General features: G+C 35.6%; 2 protein-coding genes across 2 annotated transcripts; both read right to left on the bottom strand.

Annotated features, from left to right (window-relative positions):
- Positions 1-717: 717 nt before the first annotated feature.
- LOC132702354 (uncharacterized) lies at positions 718-6,248 on the bottom strand. Its single transcript, XM_060670936.1, has 5 exons — positions 5,837-6,248; positions 5,536-5,769; positions 5,413-5,472; positions 3,894-4,291; positions 718-768 (listed from the first exon to the last, which is right to left on the bottom strand). Exons 1-5 carry the CDS (start codon positions 6,246-6,248, stop codon positions 718-720), a joined length of 1,155 nt encoding a protein of 384 aa, XP_060526919.1.
- Positions 6,249-13,618: 7,370 nt separating this feature from the next.
- Positions 13,619-15,282, bottom strand: LOC132702353 (kinesin-like protein klp-20). The gene is given in 2 exon segments (XM_060670935.1): positions 13,619-14,469; positions 14,472-15,282. Coding segments are annotated over 2 exon segments (1,662 nt in total).
- Positions 15,283-20,091: the final 4,809 nt, after the last annotated feature.

Here is a 20,091-nt window from a genome sequence, read left to right as displayed (position 1 = left end):
TTTTTTTGGTTTAGTAAACAGTTTTTGAAAAATGATGTTTTATGTGGACCCTTACACGCGTGATTTTTTAGTTTTTTAAAATACTACACGACCCGCAGCACCCCCATTTTCAATATATGTGCCAAATATGAAGTCTATTGCTTCAAATTTCGTACATTTATCATATTTCATAGCAAGGTCCAAAAAACAGTCGAAAATCGCGAAAAAAATATAGATACCGGCATCGGATCAGGGCAATTTCTTACAAGCTTATGTGTCTCGTGGAGGGTTAAAAAAGATTCAAATTTCAATTTTGTAGCTCAAAAGGTTCGAAAGTTATTCAGGAAAAACCCAAAGACGAGAATGGAGAACGGAGAACGGACAGACAAAAAAAATTTCTTTTTTCTGATTTTTTCTGTACCAACGGCGATCCCATAGGACCTACCGTTACCGAGATATAAAATTTTTATACGAGCGCAGATACTTTCGAAAATCGATGAAATCGATTTTCGAAAGTATAGGGGGTACAAGGGGGCTGATTTTTTTCTTGAACACCTTCTCGTTATGCAGGGTGTGAGTGTTTATTATTTGTTTCAATATTAAGCCGAAAGTCCCATTGTTAAGTGGTCAATAAGACCATTAATCTTTTATTACACTTGTCACAATGCCAATAGTAATCTACACGACTTGATAAAAAGTATCTCCTCAGTAATTCATAGATTCTTTCCTCCCAGCTTCTTATTGGTGCCTTCTAAGCTGGATCACGTAATAGCTTGTTAACAAATTGATCTGAAATAGAGGCGTGCAAAAAGGGGTTTATGGAATTTGAAAACCAAAGCATTTTATTTAAAATTTATAAAAAAAAATTATTAAGCTTTACAGCTTAGAAGACGATATAACTGTAATAAGTTTATTTATCTTTGTCTATAAGTTTAAGTTTGTTTTTTGAAAATTAGAAGCATTCATTAAAAAAGCAAACTGCTTCCGTTACGTCATTTTATTAATTGGTGCATACATTAGAATATCTTAATTTATTAGTAACACTTTGACCGTCCTCTAGTCTTAACGTAATAATGTATCAAAAAACATCGTGAAAATTTTTGCAAGACTTCTCATATTTTCCAAATTATTTGCCAAAAAATTGTTAGCTGTACATCGAGATGCAATGGCTGAAAAATGCACATCCTTCACAAAGTTGTATATTTTGTAATCTTTAAGTAACTCATCTAGTATTACCACATAAAAGAAACATAATGAAATGCGTTCAAATCACCAAGAAACATCGTTTTATTATTTGAAATTAATAATAATTAATTTGTTGTAAGCATCCTGAAAAATTAAAATTGCCAAAATGATTTTAGGGGCGAATTTACATCGAATGAGACTAATTTTCAATAAATAAATATATTTTACTGAATATATTTTGAAATATACCACAATTTTCCGAAATTCAGCAAGCTGGTTGGTCAGTATGTACAAAATGTAAATATTTCCACAGAATACTAAAAGGATTTAAACTACTTCTAATGTTTTTACCCAACACATCGGAACTAGAACCATAATGAAAGTTGCATAATAATTACAGTAATCGGAGATGTTAGTTTTACACAGTTGTTTTTTAAGTATCTACTTCCTAAATTGGTTTTAGAACTTCAACCGTTATTTAGTTTTACATAAATAATTGTCATTTTGGTTATCTATAGAAATATTTGAATTTGAATATTTGAATGAAGTTTTACTTGCATTTAATTTTTATTTCAATGGCGAGGACTATGAAGAACGTTGCAATAAATGTTTATTTTTATACTTCCTGACCTATTTTTACGACCTTAACCGTGGTTTAGCTTCACGTGAATAATTGACATTTGAATTATTTATAGATACATTCGAATTCGACTGGGAAAGGATAATTGCTGCTGATTTATTTCCATTTAATTTTTGTTGCAAAGATAAAGACCATAAAGAAAGTTGCAATAATTACAGTAAACCAAACGATAATAATATTAATAGTAATAATAACGTTTATTATTTATCGTATAAACACAAAATACAAAAACATGTGTATGGTTCAGATTCCGCAAGTTCGATAAATAAACGCCTGTGTACCAGATTCTTCCGCAAGACAAGTTCTGTTTTAACTAATAAAACTTACCTAATAAAACTTAGTTCAACATAATAATCTAAAAGTAGTCAATACAATAGTAAAAAAAACAATAATAATAATAATAACAACAATAGTAATATTAATAATAAGTGGCAAGTCACATCTGTTAATGAAAATAAATTAACGCAAGATCAACATTCTAATAACATTCATGGAGAGCAACACAATTATCAGTAATAGTAAACATTGAAACAAGAATTAGCTACAAAAATGCCAATTAGTATTATGCACGGATGTGCTCATCTGCAGTATAGAATGCATTCTCCAATAGAAATTGTTTTATTATTTTACAAAGTGTAGTGTATGATAGCCTTGACAACAGCTGGCAGAACATTGTAATAATTAATGTACAATTTATTTAACTCGAATGAGCGCAGCCTACAATGGGTCTGGACAATTAATTCAAATTCTCTGGTGTAGTGATTGTGGCGATCACAATGCTTAGGCATATCGTTCTTTAACTTATGTATGCGAGTGACTGTGATGGTATGATCAAAATATTAAGCTTTGCGATAAGCGGACGACACAAGGTTTTGCATTCACAATCACACGTTTTGCTCTTTTTTGTATAAGAAAAGTTTTGAGGCCATGCAATAATAATAATAGAATAGAATAGAATAGAACTTTATTAACCATTCAGATAAGTCACAAGAACAACAAATGGTACCTCAAGAGTATGGCAATTACATTGGTTACCTCAGTGGGAATATATATATATATATATATATATATATATATATATATATATATATATATATATATATACATATATATATATATATATATATATATATATATATATATATATATATATATATATATATATATATATATATATATATATATATATATATATATATATATATATATATATATATATATATATATATATATATATATATATATAAACATTAATAAAGTACACACAAATTGCACTAAATTATACAAAATACTTCAAGATAATAGATAAGATGTAAATAATACATAAAGTGAAAAGTAAACATATAGATAACAAAGTCACAAATTATTAAATATTCGTATGCTTAAGCAGCTCAAAATATTCATCGCTGCCATAAAAGGGATTCTCTTAAAAGAAAATTTTCATTTTCTGCTTAAATTGTCTGGTTGGTAGATTTTTAAGGCTACTCGGCAGAACATTGTATAATTTAACATTGATTTTATTAGTTTGCGAGGACGTCAGTCTGAAGTACGGTAGGGCGATCGAATCACTTTGCCTGGTGTTATACTCATGTCTACTAGTTAGTGTGCGATAAGAATCAGCATTATCATGAATGTATAAAACAGATCTGTCGATGTAGGTACAGGGCAGCGTCATAATATTCATATCCGCGAAGATGGGTCTGCAGTGTTCACGCGGACCAGCGCCGCTAAGTAGTCGCATGACCTTCTTTTGCAAACGAAAAGCTTTTTCCGAGTATTTTACCCCACCCCACAACACAACACCGCAAGACAACACACTATGCAGTATTCCGAGGTAGGCCGTTCTTAGGGCCAATTTTGTTAAACAGTGGCTGAGATGCCGTAACAGGAACAAACGCCGGGACAGTGTGGCGCAGACTTCGTCGATTTGGCCGGTCCATGACAGATTTCTGTCAATAATGAATCCCAGTAGAGTAATATTGTCTTGATGAAGAAACTCTACTTTGCTACAAGAGAAAGTGAGTTCTTGAGTTTTTTGTTGGTTAAGGACTAGATTGTTTGCAGAGAACCACTGCTGAAGGGCCCTCACAGTCTCATCAACGTTTTCAGTAAGCATTTTATGATTCCTAGCCTTTGAAAGAACGGCAGTGTCATCTGCGAACTGGGTCACGTTTGCATTGGGTATGGACAGCGGCAGATCATTTATGTAAATAATGAAGAGCAGAGGCCCCAGTACCGAGCACTGAGGCACGCCGGAGACTACTGGGAGAACGCTATCGCTTGACACGCCGCCACTCTCAACGTACTGAAACCTGCTGTCTAGATATGACTGTATTAATTGTAGAGGGTTACCCCTGACGCCGTAAAACTCTAATTTATTCAATAGTACGACGTAGTCAACACAGTCAAAAGCCTTCGTAAGATCATACAACAGGGCCTTCGAAATCTCACCATCATCATACCCCTGGACCACCCTGCTCACAAATTCTATGAGCGCATGGGTTGTGGATTTCTTTTCACGAAAGCCGAACTGAGAGCCGCTCAGAAGTTTGTGATTATCAAAAAATCGTGAAAGGCGGGTTTTTAAGGCTTTTTCGATCACTTTGCCAAAGATAGGGATGATTGCAATGGGCCTAAAGTTATTCGGAATGTTATTGTCTCCTTTTTTATAAACAGGAATTATTTTAGTTTCAGCTGCGATGGAAATTCGCCACTTGAGAACACTGCATTAGTTAAAGCCGTCAGAGGGCCCACAATGTGCTCTATGATGTGTTTCAGTATTTTTGAATTTCTGCCGAAGCAGTCAGTAGAATTTGAATTGGTCAGACTCATGATAGTTTCATGTATTTCGCTTTCTGAAACCGGACCCAAAAAGAAAGATTTACTGGTAGAGGATATCTTTAAATACGCATAGGGATCTTCTTTCAACCTAAAATCAGTTTTCACATTAATGAAAACACCTTCATGGTCGGAAAAACCAGGCTCAACATTACCAGCGCTGTAAAAGGTGTCACAAAAATTTACCATAATGTTGTCAATGCAATTTGCTGAATGGTAAGTAATTCCAGTGTTTTCTGAAATGGTTCCATGCATTCTAAAAGAGGATAACATGTTCAGTAAGTCATTTCGATCAACGTCATCACTCAAATTAAACTTAACATTAAAATCGCCAGCAATAATAATGCGTTTCTTAGTTGAATACATTTCAGCGAACAAGAGTTCAAGTTTTTCTACAAATATAGAAAAATTGCCTCTAGAGTCAGAGCGATAGACGTTGACTAAAATAAGAAGATTAAGCACTATTACCTCCACATCACAAAACTCTGCGTGAAGATCCAGACAATATTTATTCAGATTAAGACTGCTACAGGCAATATTATTTTTAACATATATAGCAGTTCCTCCTCTGGAGGTACTGAGACGACAATAATATCCAACTAATTTATAATTGTGAACCTTAATAATATTAAGCAACTCCTCACCATTTACAAAATGTTCACAGAAACACACAATGTCAAAACCAATAGAATTTAGATATTCAGTAACCACATCGAGTTTACTTAGGAGACCCTGCACATTGTAGCTCAAGACATTAATGCTGTTCTTACCTCCATCGTTGGTCTTGGGTCGGGATTCTGCCTCACTAGACGTCTGTCTCTCTGTTGATACTGGAATTGGATCGGGCTTTTCTCTTGTTAGACGCCTGGGGAAAAAATGATTTATCAACACACCCGTTGGCCAGATGGAAGTATCCAGAATTTTTTGCGCTTCGTGATCCATGGCCAATACCCTAAACGAGGAGTAACTCTCAGGATACATTGATGGGACCTGGAACACTTCTACTCCACTAACTATCGGTGCTAGATATTGTTGGACTTCCTCAACTTTGGTATTCGGATGCAGTTTAGTAATGTGAAAACTGATTTTTTCGTTCAGCAACTCGAAGTGTTCATTTAGAGTTATCGCTAAGACATCCTTTAAGCGGCTTGACCCTATCGTTTAGGACTCTGGAAGTTTTGCGTTTGGAGCCACCATCCAGTTCTATTATTTCAGAGCATATCTGACGTGACACAGCCTCACTGACTGCACTAGACAGTTCTTTATTTGTAAATTTATTCAGGTGTTCCGACTTGGGGGCGTTTTGCTTAATTGGATCTGTCTGTGATGATTTAGCCCTATTTGCAGAATCCAGAGTTTGCTCTTCAAAGAGTCTGCTGCTTTTTAGTAGGCTCAACTGTTCTTTTAGAGCGGTAATTGCTATGGCTTGATTCTCGATAACAAGATCTTTTTGCTTCAAAAGTTCTTTCAAATACATGATTTCTTTTGCGGCATCAAATGGAGCGTTTGCTCCCGAATCATCAGGAATTGGACCCGACTCCAATAATTTGCCTCCGTAGGAACAGCAATCAATCTTGTCGCCTCCCAAAATTTTCGTGTTTTTCATGATTTTCACACGATTTATGCGATATCGTGCCGCATTTGATACATAGACCAGTACCTGCCACACCCTTGCACCTTTTACAAGGTTTAGCATTGCTTTGATCAGCCATAATTTAATAACTATACCTAAAGAGCCTCCAACCGCACAGTCGGCTAGATTTTTACTTTGTAAAACGATATTGATCTCAATAAAAATTGACTACTATCAACCGACCGTGCACGCTATAATAATAATAATAATAATAATTATAATAATAATATTGGCATTGTTGTGTCAAAGAAGCTTACTGCTGTTCTTAATTTTGGTGTGATGGGATCCTTCAATTGCAACTTGGAATCGAGTATCAAACCTAAAATGCATGTGAATATAACTAACCAAAATTTGTAAAAATCCTGAACAAAATATTCAAAATCGAATTTCAATCGAACCTAGGACCGAAAGAATTTCAAATTAAAATGTAATTTAACAAACACAGACGCTATTCTCCACTCTCAAGAATGCGAAAAAGTTAGGTTACCTAATGCTTTAGTTAAAGTAAATAACAAAGGCGAATTTTTTACTACTGTTATTAACGCTAATGCTATCCCAAAAACTATAGATTTTTCAAATTTATCTATCGAACCTTTTAATACAAATCTTAACGAAAAAGAAATAAGTAATTTTTTCAATTTAAATTCTCAACCTGTTGATAGGCGCGGTATAATTCAATCCCAGTTACGCACCGATCATTTAAACGAAGAAGAAAAAGAATTAATAACACAATTATGTCTTGATTTTTCTGATATATTCTATTTAGAAGGAGATCATTTAAGTTTTACTAATGAAATTAAACATACTATTGAAACGAACAACGCCAGACCGATTTTTACAAAATCATATAGGTACCCACATGTCCACAAACAAGAAGTAAAATCACAAATCAACAAAATGCTCGAAAAAGGAATCATTCGACCTTCCACCTCTCCATGGTCTTCCCCTGTTTGGGTTGTCCCAAAAAAATTAGACGCTTCTATGAAACAAAAATGGCGCGTAGTCATCGACTATCGCAAACTAAATGAAGTCTCTGTCGATGATAAATACCCTCTTCCCAATATTTCCAATCTCTCAGATCAGTTAGGCACATGTCAATATTTCACTACTTTGGACCTAGCCTCTGGGTTTCACTAAATTGAAATTGATCCCAAGGACGTTGCTAAAACTGCATTTTCAGTTGAAAATGGTCATTTTGAATTTCCCCGTTTATCCTTCGGACTAAAAAATTCTCCATCCACTTTCCAACGTGTCATGGACAACATTCTCTTAGGTCTTCAAAACGAACGATGTCTCGTTTACATGGACGATATTATCGTTTATTCCGCTACCACACACGAACATACACAAAGGTTAACTGATGTCTTCAAACGCCTTCGTGGTGCAAACCTCAAACTCCAACCTGACAAGTGTGAATTTCTTCGAAAGGAAGTAGCTCACTTAGGGCATCTCGCGACCCCAGATGGAGTCAAACCTAATCCCGACAAAATAGACGCTATTCAAAAAATTTCAGAACCAAAATCACCAAAAGACATTAAATCCTTCCTTGGTTTAGCCGGTTACTACCGACGTTTTATCCCCAATTTTGCTAAGATCTCAAAACCTCTAACTAGACTTCTCCAAAAAGACACACCCTTTGTATTCAATTCAGAATGCAAAAATTCATTTAATGAACTTAAAAACGCTTTAATACGTGACCCAATACTCATTTATCCAAATTTCGAGGAAACTTTTGTCCTAACCACCGATGCCAGTGCATTTGCCATTGGTGCAGTTCTTTCACAAGGTCCAATTGGAAAAGAGCTTCCCATAGCATATGCCTCTAGAACTCTATGTAGTGCGGAGACAAAATATTCAACTATAGAACGGAAACTTCTCGCCATAGTATGGGCAGTCAAGCACTTTCGCCCTTATCTGTTCGGAAGAAAATTTATTCTCGTTACTGATCATCGTCCTTTAACTTGACTATTTTCGATAAATGATCCTGGTAGTCGTTTAGCTCGATGGCGTCTTAAGCTTGAAGAATACGACTATACCATTGTGTATAAGCCCGGTAAAATAAATAAGAACGCAGACGCTCTATCCCGTGTTAGAATTAACCATATTCAAGATTGTGTCGATCATCGACCATCCACAAGTAAAGGAAAAATCGTTCACGATGACAATTCTAATAATTCAGATATCGAAGACGACACAGCGGAAGGTACAGAAGAATACAACAACTTCGCATACCTTCACAAAACCACATCCCTTATAGATTATTCCACAATAGAAACCTCTAATTCGCAACTTCTCGACAAAAACCACAAAGATATTGCCACTTTCTTTTGGCAATCAAAACTTGATGATTGGCATAACAAAATAATGGACGATATTTTTGAAGAAGATATAAATTTTACATTTAACAAAATTAACGTTTTTTCTAGCAAAACCGTCAAAGGCAGGAAATATTATATAATCCCTCTTCCATATGACAATGAAACTGTAGTTAAACATTTATTCTACATTTTATTCACAGCAAAAAATAACTTTGATCTTTCAAAACTATATTGTATTCAAAATAATTTACAACTTCCGATATTAGAAGTATTCTCCTTTATATTTTCCGAAAAGGATATAAAACTAATAATCTGTCAAGATATAGTTCGAACTCCCGATCAAGACGAAATCCCTATCATTTTAGACCAATACCATTCAGGAAAAAATAATTTACATCGCGGAATCAACGAAACTGTTAAGCGAATAAAACAAAAACACAATTGGCCAACCTTTACCAAAGATGTCGAAAACTATATTAGAAAGTGCGAAATATGTCAAAAAGTCAAGATCTATCGTAAAAACCTCAGCACACCATTAGTTATCACAGAAACTCCTAAAACTCCTTTTGAGCGCATTAACATCGGTATTTTCGAATTCCCAGTTCGAAATTACGCCCTTACCATAAGAGATGAACTCACAAAATTCACCCAGGCATATCCAATAAAAGATAAAAAAGCTTCAACAATCGTAACTACCCTTCTTCTCTACTTCCAACATTTTGGAACTCCTCTTAGAATACATTGTGACCATGGCCGAGAATTTGATAACTCCCTCGTCAAAGATCTTTGTCTTTTGTACGATATAAAGTTAACTTTCTTCAGCGTTAGCCACCCACAATCTAATGGATCACTAGAAAGATTCCATGCCACGCTCACAGAAATGATCCGAGCTCATAAAGCCGAAAATCCAAAAGAACACCCCCTTCATGCTCTTCCATACGCAATAATCTGCTACAACAACACAAAGAATAAAACGCATGGTTTTTCCCCTTATGAACTAATATTTGGGCACACTTCTAGTAGGCCTCCAGAAATTCTGTATAATGAAGAACAACTCATCACCAAATACATCCGAGATTTAAACAATCGCATGCAGCATTATTACAGAGTCGCGCGTACCCGCACCGATCAACAAAAAGAAAAATCCAAAATAAGATTTGATCAAGCAATCTCTAGAAATATGACTAAATATAATGTAGGAGATAAAGTTTATGTTAAGGAAACTCAAATTAGCGATAAAGCTCAGAATAAATTTAACGGTCCGTATGAAATTCTTGAAGTATTTGAAACTTCAGCCACTGTCAAAAATTTAGCTACCGAAGGAATTTCAAAATTCAATTTTGACAAGTTGAAACCTTATTACGATTAGATTAAATTTCTTTCAGGATCTTTGGACCGATCTCTACGGTCGCACCCCAATTCCTCATTACTCCAGTAAATAATACAGTAGGCATCTTCTACCATGAAGAAAGTAATTTAAGAATTGTATCGTGTTTTACCTATTCCAATTTTGGACAATCGAACACGATTATTTCATATAATTCCAACAACAATAAAATATATTGCGCTTGATGACGATTCTTTACTTTATGTATATATATATATATATATATATATATATATATATATATATATATATATATATATATATATATATATATATATATATATATATATATATATATATATATATATATATATATGGTAACGGTGCTGCTTGTGCGGGAGGGTAGGTGGCTCCGCCCCTCGCGTTGTTAAGTTCGCCCGAACGTAGTTGCGATGTCCCCGTTGGCTGCTGCGTATCGCTCTGTTGTTTGATTATCGTTCTCCAAGTATTGGATAAATGCAGAGCGTCGTCTCTCGTATTCAGGTATCCGGACTTTTCTATCTCGATGGCCTCTCGTATAATCCTAGTCCTAAAATCAGGAATATTAGCTATTTGTTTGCAAGTACCGAAATCAATTTTATGGCCTGTCTGATGTTGGTGCTGAAACAAAGCAGATGTTGTTTGTTTGTTTCTTATGGCTAAACGATGTTCCTCGAGCCTGGCTGAAATCCTTCTGTTGGTCTGTCCCACATACGTTAGGCTGCACGATCCGCATGCTACACTGTATACTCCTTGGTTTTCCAGAGTGATTTTTTGTTTTGGGTTTCTTAGTATTGCTCCGATGGTATGATCAGGTTTGTATGCCGTTGATATGTCGTGTTTCCGTAATATTCGGCCGATTTTGTCAGTAACCCCTTTGATGTATGGCAGGACAGCGATCGATCTTCGTTGGGTCTCGTCCTCCACTCTCTGCTGCGGCTGTTGTTGTTTACCGATTGCATTGCTGATGATGCGCCTTTGGAATCCGTTTTGTCGAAGACAGGTACTAATTTTTTTCAGTTCTTCATCTCTGTTCCTCTCGTTTGTGAGCCTGAAGGACCGAGCAATTAATGTATTTGTCACTGCCTGTATCTGTGATGGGTGGTGATGAGATTTAGCGTTCAGATATCTATTAGTGTGTGTTGGTTTTCTATAGACAGTGTGTTCCAAATGTCCATCTTCGGTCCTTGTGATGTGCACATCTAAAAAGGGCAGACTGTTATCCTCTTCAAGTTCTATTGTAAATTGAATCCTTGGGTGAATGGAATTCAGGTGATCTAGGAATTTCAAAAGCTCCTCCTTGCCAAAAGGCCATACAACAAATACGTCATCAACGTATCTTGTCCATAGTTTTGGCTTCAGATTTGCCTTCTCTATTGCTTTCTTTTCGAAGTAAATCATGAAGAGGTTGGCAATCACAGGTGAGAGAGATGATCCCATTGCTGCTCCATCTATTTGTCGGTAAATTTTTCCGTTGTACATAAAGTAAGCGTGGCAATGTCTTGACAGATCTATTATGTACGGCGGAAGATCTTCGTTTTCTTCTATAAGCAAGAGTGCCTCTTCTACCGGAATGCTCGGGTAGAGGGATTTGACATCGAAACTTGCCATAATGTCGTCCTTGTCCATCCTGAGAGAACCTAAAATCTGAGTGAAATGTTCTGAGTCTTTAACATAGGAATCTGCCTTTTCCACTATGGGCTGAAGTGCACTGGCCAGATGTTTTTTCAGCTTGCATAATGGTGAGTTAAAGGCGTTTACGATTGGACGCAGGGGAACCCCGTCCTTATGGATCTTTGGGAGCCCGTAGAATTTTGGGCAACGACTCGATTTTTCCCTCGGAATAAGTTTCTTCTTTGTATCTTCGTTTATTGATGAATCCTTTATTCAGTACGCTGACTTCTGTATCGGAAAGATGGTATGCTGAAATATTATGAACTGTACTGCTTCGGTTTGTATTTGGCAATTGTCCTGATTTTTTGGAATATGGAGCTTTTTTGACGTGATGTCCTTGTCTTTCTCAGTGCGCCATGATGTTAATAATTCTACGCGGTCCCACAGCAACTGATGGATCTTGTTGCTATATATATATATATATATATATATATATATATATATATATATATATATATATATATATATATATATATATATATTCTCACGTATTGATTCACGGATGGAAAAATGTGATGACACTATATTCCGGGATATCATCCGTTCGCTCGTTGAACTCCGACTGGAATCCTGCAAATCTTGCATCCGACTGGAATCCTGCAGACGTTTCGCCAAAATCTCACTTGGCATCTTCAATGCTCGCGCTCCGAAAACAGTGTTCGAAGTGTTTTCGGAGCGCGAGCATTGAAGATGCCAAGTGAGATTTTGGCGAAACGTCTGCAGGATTCCAGTGGGATGCAAGATTTGCAGGATTCCAGTCGGATGCAGGATTCCAGTCGGAGTTCAACGAGCGAACGGATGATATCCCGGAATATAGTGTCATCATATATATATATATATATATATATATATATATATATATATATATATATATATATATATATATGATGACACTATATTCCGGGATATCATCCGTTCGCTCGTTGAACTCCGACTGGAATCCTGCATCCGACTGGAATCCTGCAAATCCTGCATCCGACTGGAATCCTGCAGACGTTTCGCCAAAATCTCACTTGGCATCTTCAATGCTCGCGCTCCGAAAACACTTCGAACACGAATATATATATATATATATATATATATATATATATATATATATATATATATATATATATATATATATATATATATATATATATATATATATATATATAATATAATATATATATATATATATATATATATATATATATATATATTATATATATATATATATATATATAATATATATATATATATATATATATATATATATATATATATATATATATATATATATATATATATATATATATATATATATATATATATATATATATATATATATATATATATATATATATATATATATATATATATATATATATATATATATATATATATATATATATATATATATATATATATATATATATATATATATATATATATATATATATATATAACTCCGACTGGAATCCTGCAGACGTTTCGCCAAAATCTCACTTGGCATCTTCAATGCTCGCGCTCCGAAGTGTTCGAAGTGTTTTTAAAGAGATTTTCTCCTATCCTATGTTGCTTTCAAATAAGCACACCCCGAAGAGCTGGATATTTTAAAATTTCTCGTGCGACCTAAAAGATATACGCGAAGTTTATTTTCCGCGAATTCCTATAAAATGCGAAAATGGTAGTAGTGGAGGGATCTTATTCGATATATTCGATACTTTAAACCAAATTACTCCACTTGTCACGGATTTTTACTTATGAAAAATAATTTATCCCCGAAAGGCGCAATTTTTAGGGACATTTAGTTTAGGTTACATGCGGTGGTGGACTCGTAACCTTTTGCCAAACTTTAATTTGATAATTGCGAATTTCGAGTATTCAGTTCAGTGGTCACCGCGAACGCAAAAAGAACGAAAAAAGCTCCAACTAAAATAGTATGCTATTTATTTTGGTAAACGAGGTAGACGTCTTCCGTTTTTCTAGGGTTGCCCGCTTGCTTATTATTGCTTATTAGTCGCCCGCCTTTTCTTCAGATTGTTCCCGCTGCTCGCTACAAACTTCATTTTCCAATCGCCCGCGTCATCGTCGAACGTCACGTTCTCCATCAGCTTATCCCTGTGCTCTTTGCCGATGCTGTTCTCGATTAAGCACCTCATCAGGCCCATATCCTTGGCCAAACACTCGTTGGTATACAGCAAACTGCCGATCTCGTTCTGATACTCGCTCTCTTTCTCGAGCAATAACGACGTTGCCTTGTCCACAACTCTCTCAGCTTTTTTAAGTTCACAGTCCAAACGTTTATCCAGCTCTTCGAGCGTAGAGCACTGTCTACCCACGAGCTTCACCTCTTCGCCCTTCTTGTTCAACAACTCCTGTAAAAGCTGATGGGAGCTGTCCAGATGCGTCAGCTCCTTGGATGCGTCGTCGAGTAGCTCGAGTTGCAGGTGTGCTTTCTCCATTAAATTCTCGCCCCCCACCAGTATCTTCCTCTGAATGGTCAACATTCTGTCCAAGAGTGCCTCCTTTTGCTTTTCAATTTCCAATATCTCCCTGAAGTCGCCTAGGCTCTTACTGCGTCGCTTCTCGCGTAAGTTCAGCGATCTCAGCTGTTTCCGCAATGATGTAATTTTGTCCTGGAGCTCCTCCAAAACGCCCACTCCGCTGCGGTTCTGCGTCACGCGGTTCCTTACATGTTTCACTCTATCGGCATACATCAGGGTGTAATACGTTTCCTCGGAATGGTCGGCGCTTGAGCTCACGGTGGCTATCATAGCGGTGAAACAGTTACCTCCCAAAGAGTCTCGAAGTAGTCTGGTAAGTTTGGAGTTGCGGTAGGGGACGTGAGAAGGTCCACCAAGGCAGAGATAACTCGTCCTAAAACACTAAGCGACATGTTTATCTTGCCGGCTTCGCGTAGTCTGTCACCCGAAGCTCCACTCTTATCCGCTCTTTCGGAGCCGGCCAAATCGACCATGTTTAATTTTCCGAAGGTGGTCGCTCCATCCGGACGTCTCGTTTCTATCAGAACCGTAAAAATAGCATGCGATCTCGAGCTGCGATCGTTCAGTTTCGTACATCCCGTCGAGCGGTTTCGATTGCCAGTATCTATCATCTCCAAAACCTTCTCCATCGATTCCACAGTGTAGCCGGAGAGGTGCTTCACGTACACCCCCAGGTGCGCAGCCTCTCTGATCTCCAGTTTCTGTCGTGAAGCGCTCAGCAAATCCCTAACCTCTTCGTTGTATATCTCGACGAAGGTCACCGTGATTATGGAGGACGTGTCGGCACCGGCCAGCGACATTCGGGTGAAGATGTGAGCGAATACGTTCGGTACGATGCCTTTGAGGTCGCTCCGGGTGAGGTCGCCGAACATGGTGTACGTTTTCCCGGACCCCGATTGACCGTAGGCGAAGATCGTTCCGTTGTAACCTCCAAGGGCGCGGTCCACGATCGAGGCCGCCGTCCCTTGGTACACCCCCAGCTGGGATACGTTTTCGTCGAACACTTTGCTGAACCGGAAGGTCTTGGCTTTCTCCTTGGACACCCGGACTATGTTGTCATGGGTCACTGTAACCGCGTTAGTGGTTCCGTGAGGCAAGGGCCGAATTCTCACGAACACCTTCACCTGTTCGTCTTGGACGGGAGCCTCTTCGATCGCTGTCATTTTTGAGTGACGCGCGTGGCAAGTTGTAGCAGTTTTTGTTCAATTTTCTCGAGCAATGCATCCACCACACCACGTTTTTAAAAGTTTTGAACAAGTTTTACTATTGCAATGTGTGAAGGTACCTTTTAAAATGACTTTCGTAGTAGAGGTGGTCCCAGTGGTATCGGAGTTGCATTTTTCCTTTAATGGGACACACATGGGTTATTGATTTTTCTAATTCCACGGTCAAAATAAGTGTGAGCTTCGATAAACTTTTTAATAGCTTAAGGTGCTTTAAATAATTTGAATTTTGTCAAAAGTTTCTAACCTAATTTTATTTTATTATTATGATTCAGTCGCACAGTATCGACAATGTTGAGGTGATACAACTCCATTGGTGGTGAATGTATCTTAATCAGTAAACATGGCCCAATAATAATCATCTAATCTTTTATTTTCATCACCATCTTTTAATGTACATAAAAACTTATAGGTGACGGGTTTATAGGGCTTGATTATGTGACGGATTTATCCTTACTAATATTCAATGTAATCTCGAAGGCTTGTGCGTGGATTTGTTCGATTTTCCGCCAGTAATCTTTATGCTCAGCATGCGCGTCATTGTAATTCGGTGATCACTAAATAGGTATCTTACCTAAGGTATCTTAAATGTATATTTAGGTAGTTAAGTTTTGTAAGAGAAAAAGTGTCCAAGACAATATTCTAATTTAATAAGAATTTTAACTGGCTATAACTATTGCATGGTGAGATGCAAAATTTACTTCTACACCAATTGACTACTCCTTTCCGTATACCTATTTTCAATCTTGTTATTTCATATTTTCTAATAAAAGTCTATACAAATCCAAGGTTTTTTCTAATTAACATTGATTTTAACCAATGACTGTAGACTGACCACCTAGAGCACCAGATTTGTAGTCTTTGAATTTTCTAGTCTAGAGCCTAAATTTTAAATATTTAAATGTTTGACTTATTTTCAAGGGTGTCTTATTTTAATGTGGTGCTTTAAGCAATTGGCACATGAAACCGAAACAGGGAAATCTAATTTAGAAAATAATAATCAATGAAAGACATCAAAAAATCCAAAACAAAAATTGGTTAGCTTGAAGTAAATAAAACCAAGAAAATGTTAAATAGCAAAAAAACTGTTGAGAATGAGTCCAGATTGTACAATAATATTAGGTTTTTAAAAAACGAAGTTTTACATCTTTGGAAATAATATAACGTTAATTTTGGAAGACAAATCACCTTTAAGAACTAATATTTTAAAGGACGATTCTTGTGTTTCCATTTACCATTTTACCTGTTTAAAATATCTACTGTTTCAATTTTTTTAAATTAATCAGTTAATAAGTTAACTAGTTGGAAAACTTAAAAGAATTAAAAACTTGATAGAAATAAAATATATAAGGTAATAGAGAGATATCCCGTATTATAGGAACTAATTTCATTAATTAATTTATTCGCAAATTTTTCTCTTAAAATTTGGAGATATAAAAGAAATACACAGAGTTCATATTCTTCCCTTATTTAAATGCGTTTTGTTAAAAACAAATAACCAACGATATAATAAAGAGTGAATGAAAAACATGCGATTATCGAAAAAGAGACGGAGGATTTAGTAACGACGTTGTTTTTGCCGTTCGAAAATACCCTCCGAATATTGAAAGTTTACAATGGAAGTTCGAAGTTGGGGCTTGCGGAAGTTCTAAGTTTCTCTCGGAGGCGGTGGCGCCGTGTTTACATTTATCTAACGTTGTTGCGGATTGACGGTTTTTGTCTTAGCCCCTCGTGTGTGCTTTTTTTCCCTTAGATAATTTTGAGGCATCGCTACTGTATTGACTGTTGCGAAATACAACAAATTTCCGTAATAATTAGAACTTTTTCTTAGCGAAAAAATTTATACAACCCCACAGCTAACACCAAAATAGGCGGGCTTAAAATATGAGAGTCGCTTGAAAAATGAACAGGCATGAAAGAAATATTAATTAGTAGAAAAAAAGATATATATTTCCTAAATGAAATATGGGAAGTGTAAAAAAATCATGAATATGTCGCCACTTTTATGGTTGTAAAATTTCTTGATGAAATATATAAATATATAATGTGAACCCCACTGCTGACACCAAGAGATTTATACCATTTACCACACCAGTTTTTGCAGTGGGTTGGTTAGAAATATGATAAAAAAATATTATAAATAAATAAATTATATTAAAGGGGCAGCAAAATTAAACGGATAGGCAGATGTAAATACAAAGAAATAGGCAAAAATAAAAAATAAAATACATATATTAAAGAAAAGATTAACGTAAGTTTTAGCTATGTCAAAAATTGACTTGAAATTAACCCTGATATCTAATAATGGACTAGGGTCAAATTCAATACAATTTAATTCAATGGAACTTTACTAAGAGAAAATTTCAATCACTGTTACAAAAATGGTTAGCATAACTGTTACTCATAGTCAACCAGAAAACATCCAATACATAGTAATAGAGACATAAAAAAACTGTATTTGAGTGCTATAGGTTTTGCAAAAAAAAGTATAAAAAATATTGAAGTAAACAATCCAAATGAGCTATTAGACACTAACAAGGATTTTTTATATAAAAATCATCTATGAAATGCATATTGCATCCTACTAGGTAAAACCATTTAAATACCTGCAGTCTTGAAAAACATGCACCATCGCTAGGCTGGAGATTCGACAACCAAAAAAAAAAATGTTTTCTCTTTTTTGGATGACGAATCTCTAGGCAAGCGTTGGGGTATGTGTTTTGAAGCAAGACCCAATTATTATTATTTATTCATAAAAAGAAATGTTTATAATTTGTATTTGAATTGAAGATTTTATATAATTTAGTAGCGTTAATTAAAAAATGTCTCTGACACGAAGCAGTAGTATGTGTGGGAATCGGTAAAATTTTGTTTATGTCTTGTGTTAATGCGACAAGATGAAGGCCCGTCCATCAATTTTCATTGAGGTTCATTAGTATTTGGAAAGTAAAGAGTCTTAAACACAAAAATACGAAATGATATGTCTATTTCACATTGAGCTGAGCAAGCTTTCTGATGAGGTAGGAAATTTGATGTTTTCTGTATTACCCAAATATAATTAGACAACATGTATTTGGAAATTTCTCACAAGAAAGAAGAGAAACTTTTATATAAAAAAATGACCACTAAATAGGTAATCTCAGATCCACACTGGAGTTTCCAGGTATTTTGCAACTGCGTAAAATTTGATGCCGGTTTCTGATTTGAGCTTATTATAATGTGAAATAGGGAGTGTAAAAGTTTAGTTTTTAAAATTATTATATTGCAAAGTTCAATTTGCTTTCGGGATATTGACTTGGATTTGGATGATTTTTGAAAAAGTCGCTCATTAAGATAGATTATAACTTTGTTGCACCCCGTATATAACCAAATCAAATTTTCAATAAAAGTTTGTATATTTATTAGATCTTCAAAAGCAAACGAACCTTTCACTAACCAATTTCGAAATTGAGATAAGCATCAAAAAATTAGCTAAAAAATAGAATCCAATTGTTTATATCGATAATTCGCATTCATTATGGAGCAGCCTGTATAATAAAAAGAAAGGGCCCTAAACCCGGCCCTTCAGGTACTTAAAATATTAAGCAAACTTCTGCCCATATTATTAGCAGATACTTTTCATTTTCTGCTACGCAGGTAAGAACTCAAAAATGAGTGGGGAATAGCAAGTGTTGTTTCATGACGTCACTTTTTATTTATTGTGAAGAAATTATATCGCAAGGCAGGGTATCAAGGAAACTGGTCTCATTGAGTCAATATCGGGAAATATCTTGCAGGCTTTACGTGACACGAACGTTTGCTATACTTTAGTCCGTTGAGAGTACTATTGTCGAGTCAGATAAAAAAGGGTCCGGGATAACATGGCAGGCACAAAAGCACCGCGTACCCTTTCTATCAATTTCTCCGATAAGGAGGACATTTTGTGACGGCTGCCAAGACAAATCGGAACGAATTTAAGTCGCGACGAAGTTTGTCTTTATACGAAAACTCCGGCAAAATTAAACGGTCTGCGACGGTTGTATGTTTTAAATCGGTTTCTGTTTTATAGTCTGTTTTGGAAAGGTGTGGGAAAAACTTATTATTATTGCGAAAACAACAAAATCTACAAAACTTATAAAATAGTTCGAAAATAATCAAAAAATCAGGAAAACCGTATATTAAGTCTTATGATTTGGTTGACGGAATTTTGCAGAATGAGTCATTTTTTTCTCTATTTTTCTTAACGATATAGAACATTTTTCCTGTTCAAAAAGGTTTGCAACCCTAACCATCGACAAGCTGCTGACGAATTCATCCTGTTCAAGGGCACCCAACAGAATCTGAATAAAAAAACTTGAAATTCTTCAGGACTATTCTGAAACAAATTATTTCTCAGTTATAAAAACGAGCTTATAATGTATGAATTCAATCGTTGGAAGCTAAAGGTACTTCGCTTCAAAGTGATATTGACCCTATCCACAAATATTTGATTTGATTTTTATTAATTCCGATCAATGTAGTCAAAAAATACAATGCATTATGGGATCGTCAAGAATATAAAATAAAAAGATATTACATTGTGAATTCACAATACAAGCTGATGTCGTTCAGTGTTTAGTGAACTGCAGGAATGAAACATGATAGTGCACAATTTTTTGTTTTTAAGGTGATTGAGAGCACAGCAAACAACACAGTTGGGCGCGTAGATCACGACAAGGGGCATATAGTTGACGTATTTAATAGACTAGAAGCGGCTCCAGATACATCAAC

This window comes from Cylas formicarius, unplaced genomic scaffold (genome assembly GCF_029955315.1).
Source record: "Cylas formicarius isolate icCylForm1 unplaced genomic scaffold, icCylForm1.1 PGA_scaffold_5__7_contigs__length_24384050, whole genome shotgun sequence".
NCBI lineage: Eukaryota > Metazoa > Arthropoda > Insecta > Coleoptera > Brentidae > Cylas > Cylas formicarius.
Note: the sequence above shows the minus strand (reverse complement) of the source record. Positions and strands in the feature narration are given on the sequence as shown.